The 17,593-nt window shown below is 39.7% G+C and overlaps 1 protein-coding gene across 3 annotated transcripts in view; it reads left to right on the forward strand.

Moving 5' to 3' along the window:
• The window catches only part of sh3rf3 (SH3 domain containing ring finger 3), a 292,799-nt gene that overhangs the window by 187,421 nt on the left and 87,785 nt on the right, over positions 1-17,593 (forward strand). For all 3 annotated transcript variants that reach the window (XM_008107051.3, XM_062975422.1, XM_062975423.1), the window contains exons 2-3: positions 5,403-5,678; positions 15,860-15,955. In XM_008107051.3, the coding sequence (XP_008105258.2) occupies positions 5,403-5,678; positions 15,860-15,955 (372 nt within the window). The remainder of the gene's footprint in view (positions 1-5,402; positions 5,679-15,859; positions 15,956-17,593) is intronic.

Raw genomic sequence — 17,593 nt, forward strand, 5'->3', positions numbered from 1 at the left:
GAGATAGTTATGCAGAGAGTCTAGGGCTGAACATTACACATTGAACTCGAATAGCTAGCCAATTCATTTGTTGCAGACTCCTAGCTACCATTTAATTGCCTTGTGATTGTTGTTTGTCAGCTTGCCAGCTGGTACTTCCTAAGTGCTGTTGTTTGAGTTGGCTGAAACATAAATCTAGAATGATGGAGTTGCCACTATATCATTAGGGCCTCTCTAAAACACCCTTTCTCCCAGTATTAGTGCTTCAGGCTCTCTTGTCAGCAGTGATTGATTCAAATAGAAAAGACATCTACTGCAGAATTCAGCTCTGAAGAGAAAACATTTGTATACACAGAGTGGTGCTGTTTCTAAGGCATTTTTCTCAACATTTTAAAGATAGAATTAAATCTATAGTAAATAGATATCCTTTTTTGTTCATTGTTGGTGTAAGAATGCATGAACAAATCAATATGACTAATCAATTTCATGGGGGGGGGCACAAAAATGATTTTTAACTACGGTGAAATTCCATTTTCTGGAAGGTATCAGTGACCTGAAATAGCCAACAACTCTACTTAGTCAATTGAACTGCTATGCAAAAGAAGAAAACTATTTAATGGGCAGTCAGGAGAAAAGGAGGTGCTGTTATTGTTATCCCACCTTCTTTCCAGAATTAGGATTCAAAGGACATACAAAAAGGAAATATTAAAATAGAATTAAACTAGTCACATTATTAAAACAATTCAGATCTAGTGAAAACAATAACATACAATTTAAAACTTTTAAAGGCGCTATTAAAATAAAACTTATTAAAAGCTTTTTACCCCCCCCCCCTTGCTATTCCCAAACTATTTTCCTTTTATTTTACAGTTAAATTTTCCTTAAAAAAAAACAAAACCCCAGAATTGTAAAATTGCTCAAAAAATACAAAAATACAAACATTAAGGAACAACTTAGTGCAGGAAGGCAGGGTTACGAGGGCATGTAGAAATACAGTCATAATTTGGCCAATCGGTGCAATTGCTCAATGTGAGATTGAAAGTGCTCAACTCAATATGTATCTGCTATCAATAATAATACAACTGTAGCAGAGTAAAAAGTTTGTGCAATAAAGTCTTAAAACATTAGTGTAACCCCTATCCCATAAAAAAAACTTTATAATATTTCCTGCATCTGTTTAGGACTATTTCAAGCACGAGCGTAAAAGAGGTTTTGCAACTGAATATGTACTACTAATCAAGTACTCATAAAATAGTTCTGCCTCGCTAGAAATATATCGTCACTTCATGCACATTTACACTTTGAAATATACATTTAAAATCACTTCACTGTACATCTAAAATATAACATTTGATGTGGCTGTCAGCTATCTGTAAAGCCTTTTGTAAGACTCTTCTTGCTAGCTTAGCAATCATATCCACTCCTACGTTGTAGTTTTTCATCAAGTATGCCAAGGACAGTTCTTGAAATATCCTGAAAGCTACAGCAGATGGGAAAATGTTATTTTATGGTTGTTTGTAATATCCCAAGCCATGAGAAGTGTTTATGTAAACATTTCTATATATTGTGTTATGTTTATTTCAGTTTCCTAGATTTTGATTTTGATTTTTTTTGCTACTGGTATATTTGAATCTATATTACCTTGGCCACCTCTGGTATTGGATTGTAGTTCTGCCACCAATTTATCAAGTTCCCACCACTAAACACAACCATTTCTGGACAGTGGATGGTTGCCTATGGGGCACAATATATTAAGAGGCGCTCTTGAGGCTATGTAATTGTGTACATAGGAAAGTTCAATCCCACTTGTTAACAGCCCTTATTGAATTCTAACTTGAAATATAAAACATACTCAGTTTATTTTCTCTTTTTATACTTTTAGGCCAACTTAGGAAACAGCTTTGGTTATTACTTAGATGGGATATCATCAGCAAATACCAGGTTCTGTGGGATGTGTTTTAGTGGAATGAACTGGCAAAACCACATCTGAGGATTCCTTGTCTAAGAACACCCTGTAAAATTAATAGAGATTACATAAACTGACAAGCAACCTGAAAGCACATAAACACACATATGGTATTTTAAATATAGGAGGAACCCATTTTCTGCTCCTGATATTATATAAACTGTAAAAGGGGTCATCAAATGAAAAACCCCAGTGTAGTCACTTCTGGTTTTCAAAACAGGGGATACATCTACACTGACCACTTAATGCAAAGAGTCCCTTGATCAGCCAAACACCATGCAGATTTAGCCCAGGGTAATGTGGCACCTTAATGCAGCCTTGACCTGCTTTAGCCAAAGTCATGGGAGACAAACATCAAATTATGGCTCATAATTCAGAGCAAACCGTGACCTTGAGCCCTTGTAAATAGTTGTGCCAATTCAAAGACAAAACTGGCTGCAGCTGTTTACACTGCCATTTTATGTTTCCCAGTCTTGGCAGCCTGGGGACTCAGGATAGGACTTCATGTTCCTTCCTGTCCTCTGTGTTGCAGTAGTCTTCAGGCATGACATGGATCCTGCCCACTGTCTATCATCTCCATGACAGGCATGTAGCTGGGGGGGGGGGCTTGAGGGGCTTCAGCCCCCCCCCCCCAATTCTCAGGGTGGTCCGCGAGAAGGCCTTACTGGTATTATTTAAACTGTTATGTTTATTCATATCATGATCTGATCACCATACTCAATATATCCCATATGCATGGGGGTATTGGGATAACAATACAAAAGATTTGCTAGGGTAGATCCTCTCCCACCCAGACTCAGCCCCCTCCCCCCCGAACCAAAATCCCAGCACCCCCCGAACCAAAATCCAGGCTACGGGCCTGCTCCATGATGTCAACTGAGGTAACAGAGAGATTTTCCCTCTGCCCTTTCCAAAGCTCCTGACACATAATTTTGACACGTCAGAAGCTTACTCTGAGAGGCCTGAGAACGCAGCCAGCACCCTCTGGTAAGTTTAGCAGGGAAACGGGGAGCTGTGTTCCTACTAAATGCCCTCCCGGATCAATCTTCTCAACCCGGGAGGGCATAGCCACTCCTCTAGGAAAAACTCGGGATTTGGGCCCACTGTGTGCCCTAAATCTCGAAAGGAATCAGGATTTTAAATGTATTTTTTTGAAGTCTAATTCTTCCACATTACTTTGGGAATGTAATACCAGATAAAGAATTGTGCAGAATTCTTGACGGTATAATATTCTTCCTAAAGGGCTTTCCAAACTATTTCCTTTGGGGAGGGGGGAGGTCAGGTAAAGAGAAATAAGATACTGGAATTATGCACATGACCTCTGTATTTGAGTAATGGAAGCTGGTCCAAACAAGTTCAGAAAGAAGACAAATCTGTGAGAAGGCTAACATCCTTTTTTAAAAAAACAGATAGCAAGCACATATTCAGTGTTCTATGTGAGAAAAAGATGGATCAGGGTAGTAAATATGTTTTGGAAGTAGAATTTTTAGCAGGTCAGATATCTAATGCACAGTTTATACCAGTGTTTGATGTTTTATTGAGCAGTGTTATGAAGTGAAAGGGAGAGTGCATACATGCATGATCAAAAGTAGACGGCTAAAAATTTACAAAACTAGGGGATAGAATCTGAAAGTACGAAAGAAAATCTTTAAATATTTTATTAGCACCAAGCATCAGAGGAAACTGCACAGTTTTCATTGGGGTCATTTTTCTTCTTTGATCCCCCCAAGTTTTGATGTGGGTTTTTTCTTAATATGTACTTGGAATTTGGCACTGAACAATTGAAGTTTTGATGAACCATGTAAAGGAACAATAACACTTGAATAATACTGCTAATGGTTTTTAACAATTGGATCACATTCTTCATCTATACAGTAAAGAAAACTTCCCCCAAGTGTTATAAAAACCTTTGCAGAACTATGTTGTCAAAGGCTTTCATGGCCAAAATCACAGGGTTATTGTGTGTTTTTCAGGCAGTATGGCCATGTTCCTGAAGTATTATCTCCTGACGTTTCACCCACATCTATGGCAGGCATCCTCAGAGGTTGTGAGATTTATTGGGAAAACTAAGCAAGGAAGATTGTGGAAGGTCAAGGGTGGGAGAAAGAACCATGAAAGTGAACAAAATCTGGCTACCAGTATTAAAATCAGAACAGTAAATAAGGAACAAAACTCTGAAAACAGATGAATTCCAGATATGAATCAATCAGGGGCAGCTAACACCTCCAAATAAAAGATTCCCTCAGGCAGGAAGAAGCCAGGACATGAAGCTGGCAAGACCATTAATGCAAATCAAGGTGATTAATTGCAACATTCACACTGGCCTCCCAACAGACAAGAGTTCTTTCTCCCACCCTGGGCCTTCCACAGATATATAAACCTTCCTTGCTTAGTTTTTCCAATATACCTCACAACCTCTGAGGATGCCTGCCATAGATGTGGGTGAAACGTCAGGAGAGAATACTTCTGGAACATGGCCATTCAGCCCGGAAAACACAACAACCCTTTGCAGAACTAATCACTTTTATGCAAGGCTGGATTTATTCCACAATTGCAAAACTTAGATCCTGCAACTGCACAATTCAAATTATGGACTATATTATAGATTCTGCTATAAAATATGCTGATTTTTTATTTTGCATAATTTATTCTCATTCTGCTCATCATAGGAAAAAAACAAAACAAAAAACTTTGCACAATCTTATGCAAGTACTTTCCCTGGCTCATGGAATAAGGCACTCTCCGAGTTATAGACATCCACCTCCTAGTTACACATGGGGTGAGGCAGCAGGGAGAGGAATTCTACCCCTAGGAAGGGAAATTTACTCCTGAAAGAGTTGTCATTGGAGAGAACTGTCTTCACTGAAGGCATAACACCAGTCCTTTTTTCCACAACAAGCCACATTTTTCAAAATCCAATTATCAATGGGACATAAAGTGATGTGAAATCTTCTGAACAGGGGCAGAGACAGCAATACAAAAGTTGCAGGGGTTCTAACCCTTCCCTATGCTGTCGAAAACTTCTAAAAAATTGGCTGGAGTTATACTTTAAAAAATGCCTGTTGCATGCAAATTCAACTTTAAAATAAACCTACAGAATCTATCTTGTTTGTAACCCAGGGTATATCTGTATTTAGAATAATCTCCTTGAGAAACAAGCCTTCTTAATGAAATGTGATGCCCCTTCACTACCTACTGGTCACTCAATGATACTGGTTTTATTGAAGCTTATGTAGATTTCTTGTTTTATTAAGGATAATACTGTTTTAAATGCGTCTCTTGATTTTCATACAAATGGTTGCAATTTTAGGTTGAGTTTTATTTTATTTTGCCTTAAGCTGCCTTCTGTAATATGATGGAAAGAACTGGGAGTAAGTAACACTAATAATACGCTTGTAAACATCCGATATTGTAATTGGTATTATAATCATAGGTGCTATCTTTCTTTTTGTTTCAGAATTCCTCTCAGCTTCCTTATGGAAAAGCTCTCTATGCTTATGAAGGAAAAGAGCCAGGTGATCTGAAGTTTAACAAAGGAGATATTATTATACTGCGGCGAAAAGTAGATGAAAATTGGTATCATGGGGAACTCAATGGAAATCATGGCTTTTTCCCAGCAAGTTATATCCAGTGTATCAAGCCCCTTCCACCAGCTCCACCTCAAGGCAAAGCACTTTATGACTTTGAAATAAAAGACAAGGATCAAGACAAGGACTGTTTGACTTTCACGAAGGTATGAATTCTACTTTGCTTCCCAATTAATTTATGTGTGTTTCAAAATGTGTCTATCCTAAAGTCTCCAGGACTATGAGAGTTACCCATGACATGGCTATACTTCATTTATTCAGGAGCACATCAGAGTTGAAGGTGTATTTTTAGATGAAGAAAGAGAGACATCCCCATGAAGAAATAGATTCAGAAGATCCGAAAACTGATTTTAGACTGCTGAATTATCATATATGAGAGTTAAGATGTTTAAATCCTAGTAGGTGGACTTGGTTGGATGGGAGAAGAATCCCAGAGTTTGAAGCTCAGTCTTTCTTCTAGGGCAGAACAGAATCTCTCAGATCAACATGTGTTCATGCCACAGAGCTTGGAGGCAAATCCAGTAACAATAATCATGAAATTATGTGTTATGAATTCAGTCTTCAACTTTTGTTTCAGTGTCAGATTTTTCACTGAATGCATTTGGCAGGGTTGTCTTGGTGGTAGCTTCCTAAGTATAGAAGTGTCTTCCCTTAGAAATCCAGCTGTTCCCCAAACGCTTGTGGGGTTTTGACTTCATGCTTTATGTAAAACTGGTTAGAGACCCAGAGTTTTTGTGAGGGAAGACAAGATAAAAGTCAAACAATCAGACGGGCAGGAAGGGATTCGCCACGTATTGTGGTGATTCCAGTGGGGCTCAGCATGGGACGTGGGGAACCTGTCACCCTACACTCCGCATCACCCTATCCCACAAGGGGAAGCATCCGCTACCCGGATTTCCCCCATTGTTGCCTATGCAACATGAGAAGCCTTCTGTCTTGCTTCCGCAGCAGCTTACCATGCTTTCATAGAACAATAATAATAATAGAGTTGGAAGAGACCACATGGGCATCTGACTCATCTCCCCACCCCCTCCAATGACTAGTCTCTATTGCAACAGATGCGTGGGGAAAGTAATTTCTCCTTGCATTAGAGGTAGTTCACATATGTGGTATGTGGGAACATCCCTCAGTTGCTTCCCAGGTGACAGGACCAGTCCATCCATCAATTGAAGAGACTGCTTCCTTTTAAGTTGACAAGGAAGTATGGAAAACATAGGGATCGTGAATGGCAGTCAGTTATAAATTTGTAATTCTAGGTTACATTTTCATAACTTCCCAAAAGACCTATTATTTATTTATTTATTTATTTATTTATTTATTTCAACTATTGCCAGGGAATGGAAGAGTAGATTATGGCAGGAAGGGGGGAGTTGCCTCTATGTCCATATAACTGAACAGAAATTTCAATTTGGGTACTGAGTAACTTGCCTTTATGAAGAAGGGGCTCAATTTGGTGGTCTACCTTAAATGGTCAGTGCTTTGTGTTTTACGTTTGTTTTTTTCATGTAAACTATAGGTTGACTTGGTGTAGACTCTACTTCTTGCAAAAGGCTTTCTCCTCTGTCTACATGTGGTATCTCTTTCAAATACATGTTTCCTCCTCTGCAGTCAGTGTTATAACTGCTTTCTCATGTAACTTTGATCATGTTTCCATCTCTCCTCATACTTCTCCCTTCCTTCACCAGTGGGTATTTTGTTTTGCCTCGGGACTTTTCTTGCTTCACCCCAGCATTTTTATTCCTTGGCTTCCTTCCTTCTATTCACGCTGTCACCTAGTAACTGTCTCTTTGTCTCCTGTCTGTTGTTTTCTGTGACAGTAGATAATCTATTTCTCATCCTGGGACTTCACTCTGTCTTTATTTCATCAGGCTTTCCTATGCTAATTGTCGCTGTCACCTCACTGATGAAGCTCTTCCTGTTCAGACAGATTTCAGATCCCACACAGTCAGACAGTCGACTCGGCTTCTCCACGAATGGCCTGTGCTATCAACTGCCATTGATATGATTTGCCAGGCAGGGGAAATTCATACTTAAAATTTTTCATTTCAGCTTGATTGAGTAAGAGAGTGAGCCTATTTGTGAGCCAAAGACCCTGAGCTGGATTTCAATCTCATTTCCATTAATGACTTTTCAGTGAAGTCCATAGGGCTGCAAGTGTCAAATTCTGCATTAATAAGAACAGAATGAGAACCACTGTGCCTTGTATTAAATAGCAACCTGGTTCACTTAAAGTGCTGTATGCAGGACTTGGTTTGCCTAAAGTGGCTGTATTAATAAATATATTATAGACTATATTACAGGGACAAATTTATTAGTAATACCATTTACTGAAAGATAATCCAACTGTTTGTTCTAGGGTGGAATCCAGGTCAGTCTTTCTTCTGGGGCAGAATTCTGATCAGAGACTTCTTGCAAGCAATCATTTTTGTAACCAGGCATTTATGATTTTTCTTTTATATTCTCATTTGTCATATTTCTGTATAGCCCTCATATATTCCTTCCAATAATTATGCCAATAGCAATGAGTTCCTCTTTTGAGTTCAGAATTCCTTTTGTTTAAAATTTATTTTCCATCTTTCTATGTGGCTCACCACATAGATTAAAGCAAATGCAGCTAAACACAAAGACTATAAGAAAAATAAAAAAGTTGTAAAATAATTAAATCAGCTTTGAAAAATGCACTAATTCAGACCAGTTTAAATGCATTTGAAACATAACTATAAGTTAAAAGTACAACATCCCTCCTTCATTAAAAAACCTCTTCTGCAATAAACAGCTAATTACTCAGTGCCTGTTCAAATGAAAAGGTCTTGTGAACGTATCTTCAATTTATCTGTCAAGTATATGGAGACCCCATAGATTTCATAGCCATGGGCTTTATATCACCTATTGAAATCAATGGGAATTTAGTAGATGCTTGATTTTAGATGGTTTGCACACCTCTGTCTCTTGTACATTTTTATTCTTCTTATTATTATATTTATTTATTCCCCACTTTATCTCTCCCAAAGGAGAGTCAACGCAACTTAACATAAAAACATTAGCATACTTGAGTGTGTGCCTTCAAGTCGCTTGTCAACTTAGGGCAACCCCATGAATTTCATAGGGTTTTCTTAGGCAAGGAATCCTCCGAGGTGGATTTGCTAGTTGTATCCTCTGAAATACCGTACCTGGTATTTCTAGAGCACATATTTATTATTTATTTACCACATTTGTATCCTGCTCTTCTCACCTCAAAGGGGACTCAGAGTGGCCTTAGAAAAACAACAGTTTGATGCCACATATACATATACAACGATAAATAATCAAATACATTAAAATCCAAAATAATTAGAACACCAAACATTAAAACATCAATTAATGGTATTCCTTGGTGGTTTTCCATCCAAGTGCTAACCAGGACTTGCCCTGCTTAGTTTTCAAGATCAGACAGGATCTGTTGCCTTTTGGGCATTCATTAGCTGCTCACAAAATAAGAGCAGAGAGAGAGTAAGCCAACAAAGTCTGGGAGCAGTGACCGGAAAAGCCCTTTCACATGTCCTCACCAGATGTTCATGTGATTGTTTTGTGACCAAGAGGAAGCTTTTCCCCAACAATCTTAAAACAAAAGCAGGATCACATGTGAAGACATGGTTTTTCAGATAGCCTAGACCAGAATTTTCCAAACATTTCATGTTGGTGGCACACTTCTTAGACATGTATCATTTTGCAACACAGTAATTCAGTTTTGCAGTATTAATAAACCAGAAGTTAAACCAGGCATGGGCAAACTTCAGCCCTCCAGGTGCTTTGGATTTCAATTCCCACAATTCCTAACAGCTGGTAAGCTCTCTGGGATTTCTGGGAGTTGAAGTCCAAAACACCTGGAGGACCAATGTTTGCCCATATCTAGGTTAAGCCAACCCTTTGTAAGAGATACGGACATATACATAAATTGTAATAATGGAACGTATCCTCTTCCTCTTTTTAACTTTATTTCTATCCCACCTTTTGGGGGACTCAAGGCAACTAACAAATAGAACACAGAAAAAATTAAACTTAGACAGATACAATTAAAAAAACAATTAAACATTTGTGTGTGGGTACAAGTTAAAGTGCAGTTAAAACACAAGAAATACCATTAAAATTACATTCAAAGTCCACAATTCCCCCACAACTCACCCACAACATTTCCAGCAACATGTCCCTCATTTTTCCGCATATATCTGATGGCAAAGAAATGTCTTAACCTACTCGCAAAAGGCAATTAGAGATGAGTCCATCTTGGTCTCTCTTGGGAGGGAGCTCCAAAGTCTGGGAGCAGGCATTGAAAAGCCTCTCTCTCTAAAATGTTAATCAATATTCCTGGATTGTTTTCCAGGACAGTCAATTTACCTTTTTTTGCCCAAATAGAAAATTCAATCTGGAGCCTGGAGAGGTTAAAAGTTGCAAACAATTTGGGGGACGGCACACATTCATAGAGACACACTTTGGCGACTCTGAGCTAAAGGCAGAGCCAAAAGAATGTTGATCGTGTGTCTATGGTTCTAGTCCATTTTCAACCTCTGCCTGTTGAAATAGCTTCTGACAGTTGACAATTGAAGGAGAGAAAGAGCCATGGATACAGTGAATTGTAGCATATCAAATGCACTTGGATCTCTCACTCTTTCTTAGAGACCATCCACATTGTAGAATTGTAGCAGTTTGTCACCATTTTAACTGCCATTACTTCATTCTATAGAATCCTAAAGTTTGTAGTTTGTTTGGCACCGTATCTCTCATACATAGAAGCATAACTCACAAAACCACAGAGCCATGGTAGTTAATGTGGTGTCAAACTGTTATAATTCTACACTGTAGACAATAGCCTTAGTCTAATCCTAACCAATCTTATATGCTTTCTGTGAATCAGCTGAAGACCTTCTAGTTCATTGTCAAAGGCTTTTATGGCTGGAATCATTGGGTTGCTGTGAGTTTTCCGAGCTGTATGGCTATGAGGAAAGAATGCTTCTGGAACATGGCCGTACAGCCCAGAAAACTCACAGCAACCTTCTAGTTTGTCTGTGTTTGCTTACACATACAGAAAGAGAGCAGGATCAGAAGGTTTGTTTGCCCTGGTTTTTATTGCTTTTTTTGAATTTTGGGTTGTAATGTATATTATTATTTATTGTATTGTTAAATTGTGCTATGATATGTTGTTTTATATTCTGTTATATTGTATGGTTTTGGGCATGGCCCCATGTAAGCCGCCCCGAGTCCCCGTTGGAGAGATGGTGGCGGGGTATAAATAAAGTTTTATTATTATTATTATTATTATTATTATTATTATTATTATTATTATTATTATTTATTGGTTTATTAAGCCAGGATATGTTCCTCCACCTCCTCCATATGGTCACTGGTTCCCATTAAGAGAAATTTTCAAGACTACTCCAAGCCATTAGCCCCCTATCTATTAATCAACAAATACTGTCAGGCATGGATTCCCAACTTCCAAGGATTTTCACTGTCCATTCAGAAGACTATTTAACAACCAAAAATGGATCAACTCAAATAATAGGTTAGATGCTTGAGACCAATGTTAGATCACTTGAGAGCAAAAAGATGTACTTATATAAGTATGCATGATGAGAATACTAGTTTTAGGTCTTTAGTCATTAATCTAGATGGGAACATTTATTTCTTTACAGTTATAAATGGGTATGCATTGTTATAACCAGCTGGCAAATAATGATGATTGTGACAGCAGAACAGTATGTGCCACAATGTCGTTCTGCCATCATTGAAATCATTCCATTACTCAACTTGACTGTGCTTTCTCAATAAAATGCCACAAATGATTTTTATAAAATGCCATGTCATGTGGCGTAGTCGCATTTCAGACATAATTTCATGTAATTTTTTTTCCAACAAAAGAGCCGTGTTACTCCTTTCCGCCTTTATAAAAGGGGAAAAAATCAATCTTGATTGAAATGATTGATCTTCAAAATAGCTTCTGGCAATGGTTTTAAAATGGAATTGCTCATCTTAACAATACTCTTGAAGAGACTGTCAGACAATGACTCATTCTGAGGCATCATGACTACAAGACACAGAAGAAGGCACATAACATGTCATTGCAAAACAATGGAAGACAGCTTTTGAAGTAACGATTTGCAGGCATTGCTGTGCGGAAATCAATGGACTGTGTGTCAAATGGCAGGTAGTGCTGAAATATGAAGTACGAGTTCATCAGATATATAGCAACTTTTTTGGATGAATGAATTGATTTATTTAATAAATTCATGCCCTTCCATTCAGAGAAAAGAGCCCTGCCAAGGCAGTGTACAGCAGTGTGAAAATAAAGGGATCATACCAAAGGTCCATTGAATCTAGAATTCCAAACCAGCTAGGTAGGTGCTTCCCAGGTGTCCATAAGCAGAGCATGAAAGCAATAAGTTTATCTCTTACCAACAGGTATGCAGAAGTGCATGGCCTCTAAACCTGCTTTATAGTGATTGACTATTATAGCCATGATTCAGTCGGGATTTTTGCGGGTGGAGTTTATCTGTCACCAGAATTAGATGAGGGCAATATTCCCTCTCCCCATAGCCATTTGCTTTGAAAAGCTGCTCAGCAGGCTGAAAATCTTGACGAGAGGTCAGTAGGGGAACAAAAATCTGCCATTCCTCCAATTGGGTATTAGCAGGATATTGGATTTAACCTAGAGATCTGAGTTAATCTCTTTTAATGTTAGTGAGAAAATAAGAAACAAGTTGGAATGGAGTCAATTCACCCATCAGATTCAGAGTGTTGGAAAGCTAATTTTTTGGAGTACAGTGGACCTTTGATATCAGCTGGGGTTTGGTCCCAGGATCCCTATGGATACCAAAATATGTGGATGGATGCTCAGGTTCTGCTATATACAGTGGTGTATCTTATCCAAAGTTGTAAAATCGAGGTTTGTTTTTTAGATTTGTTTAAAATGTCAAGCCCAGTTTACCTGTCCGAACGTATCTCCTTCTATGGGCCTGCTAGGAAGTTAAGATCTTCTGGGGAGGCCCTGCTCTCGGTCCCGCCTCCTTTGCAGGCATGACTGGTGGGGACGAGAGACAGGGCCTTCTCAGTAGTGGCCCCTCGACTATGGAACTCCCTCCCTAGCGAAATTAGATCAGCCCCTTCCCTCCTGACTTTTAGGAAAAGGCTACAGACATGGATGTGGGATCAAGCGTTCTGTTAGTAACCCACCAGTGCAATAAGAGAATATGGAATACTGTAATGACAATTTGGAACAACCATGGACTATGATTTTGGATAATGTGATTTTAAATAAATGGTTTTAATGTTTTTAATGATTGTTTTAATGTATATGTTTATTTTACTATGTATGATTTTAAGGCATCGAATCCTTCCCTATATATGTAAGCTGCCTTGAGTCCCCTACGGGGTGAGGAAGGCGGGGTATAAATCTGGTAAATAAATAAATAAATGTATGGTGCAATCTGTGGTTGCTGAATCTGTGGCTAGGAACAGCTGGTTGTACAGTTTAGAGCAGGCAGAGGCAAACTTCGGCCCTCTAGGCATTTTGGACTTAAACTCCCACAATTCCTAACAGCTGGTAATCTGGCTGGAACTTCTGGGAGTTGAAGTCCAAAACACCTGGAGGGCCAAAGTTTGCCTATGCCTGATTTAGAGAATCCTTCAGGAAACATATTCTCTACATGTTCCCCAGGAGCCTGTAGAGCAGATCATGGTAAGGGTTGAGTGTATGTCATAGTTCCCCAACAAATAAAAAATGTAGCATTGGATCAAGCTTCTTATTTTCCTTTTTTCCTTTTCTTTCTGTTTTTTAAAGAAATGTTTCAGCCTCTGGAACTGTTTTTAAAGAAGTTTTTCACCCTCTGGAAGGGTCTCCAGCTTCCAAATACTTGGAATTCTGTGGGCATTGTCTATTGTAGTCTCAGAGGGAGGCAGGATCAGATAACTAGGAGACGACTGTCATTCTTCTGTGCTCTGTATAGATTCAAGTCCAGAATAGCTGAATAGCAGGACTAAAATTCTGCAAAATATGAACATTCTGCTATTGCAGAACAGTAAAAATAAGACTGAAGTCCTAGCTACATATCTACCTAGAGTTCATTGAGACTTTTACACTGATCTCAGTGAGATGACTTTCGAATAAACACAGTCAGGCTGGGAGGGTGGGATGAGACTGATTTTAAAAAAGAAAAGAAAACTTCCATGTCCAAAAGAGCATTCTGTAGTAGAGAATATTGATTGTCATATGCATAATTTTAATTCATGTCACTGTGAAATAGTCATATACTCTGAGAAATGTATGTTAGTGGTTTGTGTATTATGTTATTAGCATGAAAGCAGAGTGACAAGTGTACTCACATCTGTTGTCTCACATATAATGTGACATCCAGATCTGCTCTCAGTCAGAAAAGGCCATGGAGTGATCCATAGAATTTCCCAATCTGATGCTCAAAGGCATACCACAACATTAGCAACAGCTGTGCTTTTCTCCTACAAATTTCACTTTCTGTGTGCTACTGAATGTCATCCCACTGACTTCTCCTTCTGCATATATATGCAAATCACCCAGCTGCAATAAGAGTGGAAACTTGGGCAGGTTATTCATTGGACTTAGAGCATTTTTAAAATAATGAAAAAAATCTTCCTGCTATTTAGTTTTTTGTTGCATGTTTTATGAGTACATTTATCACAACCAGGCAGCTGAGTCAATAACACTGGGGAAAGGCAGGTCCATAAATTGAAGTTATTCTCTTGTCCTAGTAATTAAGGAAGGGGAGTAATAAGCTTGATGGGCTAAGACACAAAGCATCTCCTGGTGAGGATTCCTATATGTGTACCCTAAGCATGAAAATGAGGCTCACTGCTTTCCAACAGATGGTAAAACACATTCCCCTGGTTACCACCATTTCTAGTTAGCCAGTTGTGATGATAGTTTGGTGCCCACTTCCAGAGGCGGTCCAACCGCCAGGCAATCTAGGCATTTGCCTGTGACGCCATCATCCCAGGGGCACTGTCGAGGCCCCCGGGAGGGTGGCGCCACCCCCCATCTCCTTCACCTTCAGGACGGGCCTTGCCGTCATTCAGCCTTTGTGGCCTGGCCCTGCCATGCGGCCCGCGTGGCCTGGCCACGCCTCAGAGAAGTCAAATGTTCCTGGGTGCTTTGCTGAAGAGAGAAGTGGGCACCGCTTTTCTCCTCAGCAAAGTGCCCAGGAACATCTTCCTGGTGAGAAGGAAAACATTCCTGGGCGCTTTGCTGAAGAGAGAAGCGGGTGCCACTTTTCTCCTCAGCAAAGCGCCCAGGAATGTCTGCCTTCCTGCTCCACGCGGCCCGCCTCCCGCCCCACGCAGCCCCGCCTCCCAGGCATGATTTCAGAAATCCTTTGTATTCACCAGAATTAGTGGAATACAGTGTGGCCTCGCTTTATCTATAAGAGGAATGATGAGCTTCCTTTCAATTCACCTTTAATAAAATAGTCTTTCATAGAATCATAGAGTTGGAAGAAACCTCGTGGGTCATCCAGTCCAACCCCATGCCAAGAAGCAGGAAAATCACATTCAAAGCACCACCAACAGATGGCCATCCAGTCTCTGCTTAAAAACCTCCAAAGAAGGAGCCTCCACCACACTCCAGGGCAGAGACTTCCAGTGCTGAATAGCTCTCACAGTGAGGAAGTTCTTCCTAATATTCAGGTGGAATCTCCTTTCCTGTAGTTTTAGTCCACCTCTCAAGGACTAAAATTCTTTTAGCAATCCACAATCAAGAGAATACATTAACCCCGAGGTTGTTCGTTCCTTCTTTACGGAGGAAGGATTTGATATAGTTTACATTCTGTAGAGACTCTACAGGCTCCTCAAGATAGCATGCAGTAGCTTTCCTCAACATGACAACACATAGCTATTTCGGAGCAAAATCCTCCAATGTCTGCACTGCAGCTAAGCTCATTCAATGGCCATGCTGGCTAAGGATAATGGGAGCTATAGTCCAACTCTCCTGGATCAGAGAAGTCTGGTGATCAGGCAATAAGAATTCAGATTCCTGTTTTGCTGTGGTTGAACAGAGTTATATAATACATCTGTAGTCTTCCCATTATTACTTTAGTAATTGGAAAGTAGGTTCAAAAATATAGCCACCATCTTCTCATCCTGGCAAAAATACCAGAGTGCTACTGAGAGTGATTTCTTTTGTTTTGCTGTGTGGGTGGTTATGGAGTGCCTTTCTAAGAAGTCTATAGTTTTATTCCCCATACAAACCGGAATGAGTAAGGTATGCTTATTTTTACTTCTTGCATATAGTGTGTTGTAATTTCTTCATTTGTCCACTTCTTTTTAGGATGAAATTTTGACTGTCATCAGGAGAGTAGATGATAATTGGGCAGAAGGAATGCTGGGAGATAAAATTGGAATATTTCCTATTCTCTATGTGGAGGTAAGCCCGTGCTGCCTTATGTTGGATTCATAGAATTATAGAGCCGGAAGAGGCCATGAGGGCCATTCGGTCCAACCCCTTGTTTCGGGGCAATGACGTGTAATGCTCTTTTGGCGTCTCTGAATTGAAAAGGATGAAATGAACCTTGGCATCCTGTTGAGGAATTACAATACCATCTGCCTGACTTATGACATCCTATTTACACTAATTCACCTTTATGTTCAGTCCGCCCTAGCAATGACCAGATGTGTCAGCAAAAGCCAACATTTTACACCATGCAGTCCCCCACCCCCGCCCTAACAGAGTGATTTCCTGGGTGCTTGGAAACAATATTGTAGGCAGTGATCTAATGGGGCAAGCTGAAACAAACAGTATTGAGGATCCTGTAGGATCTTGTCATCACTCTCTAACACAGTGCATCCTATTACTGGGAGAAGACTGGATGTGCCACTGCTCATTTCCCACTGCCTTGAAAATTCCTCTGATGGGAATTACATCACTTAATATTTAGCTATAGGGAGATGTAGCTATGGAGATAAAGCTGTTGCAAATACACCTCTCAATGCAGCACAGGGCCATAGCCAGAGAAAAAAAATTCGGGGAGGGGGGTTGAAAATTGGGGGGGGGGGTTGAACCCCTAGCACCCCCCACCCCCTGCTACAAACCTGTCAATATCTGCTTGAGATAGTGCCTGGAGGGACTCTTAATGTTTTGCGTCTCATAGATTTAGCATGGGGATTTGGTTAACCAGTTAAAATTCATGAGTAAACCAGGTTTTTTTTTATAACCTGAAAAAACTTCGGGGGGGGGGGTTGAACCCCTAAAAAAAAACCCTCGCTACAGGCCTGCCTCAACTGTAATGTCTTTGCTGTGGGCTAAATTGTAAAGTATACATAGGGTACTACTAAGCCCGGACCAGAAGATGAAAGTTTGGAGCTCTGTCACCTGGAAGTGTCCAAAGGTCATTGCTACATATGCCTTCTATAAGTATTTTTAAAGCCCTTTGCCATCTCCATTTTCATGCTTGTTCACTCACCTTTTATCCCTTTATTGTATTTAGTTATCCTATTTCCATCTCGTATACCTCTGAGAACTAGAACTCAAGGTGGATCCCAACAGAGTTAAATTTTTAAAAGTAAAGCAAGTAGAATCCCTTTCCTTAGCAGCCAGTTGGTTGCCAAAAGCCATCCTGCCTAAAAAGGTGTTTGTCAACTGATAGAATGGCAACAGAGAGGAAGTTACCCTGGCCTCCCTTGGAAGAGAGTTTGATAGCAGGGAAACGGATACCAAGAAGACCCTCAATTTCCTTTTTTCCCCCCACTTCCTCTCTTATAAAAATGGCACTATTTATTTCTATTTCCTTCTTTCAAATTTTAGAAAATATCAAGTCTGCTGGAGGGACAGTAGCAATTGTATCTGATATTTTAATGGTATCATAGGGTCTCAGTATTTACATCAAATTTGCTGTGGGTTGGCCCTAGTAAACCCTGCCTGGGAGGTGTGGGAACGTGGCAGTTGAAGTGATGTCAAAGTTCATCAGTTCCACAGTGTAAATGCACCATAACCTAAAGTAGCATGGCCAGCATACTTTTGACTTTGGATACATCTACATGACACTTATTTCAGGGCTATTGAGAT

This window comes from Anolis carolinensis, chromosome 3 (genome assembly GCF_035594765.1).
Source record: "Anolis carolinensis isolate JA03-04 chromosome 3, rAnoCar3.1.pri, whole genome shotgun sequence".
NCBI classification, from domain to species: domain Eukaryota; kingdom Metazoa; phylum Chordata; class Lepidosauria; order Squamata; family Dactyloidae; genus Anolis; species Anolis carolinensis.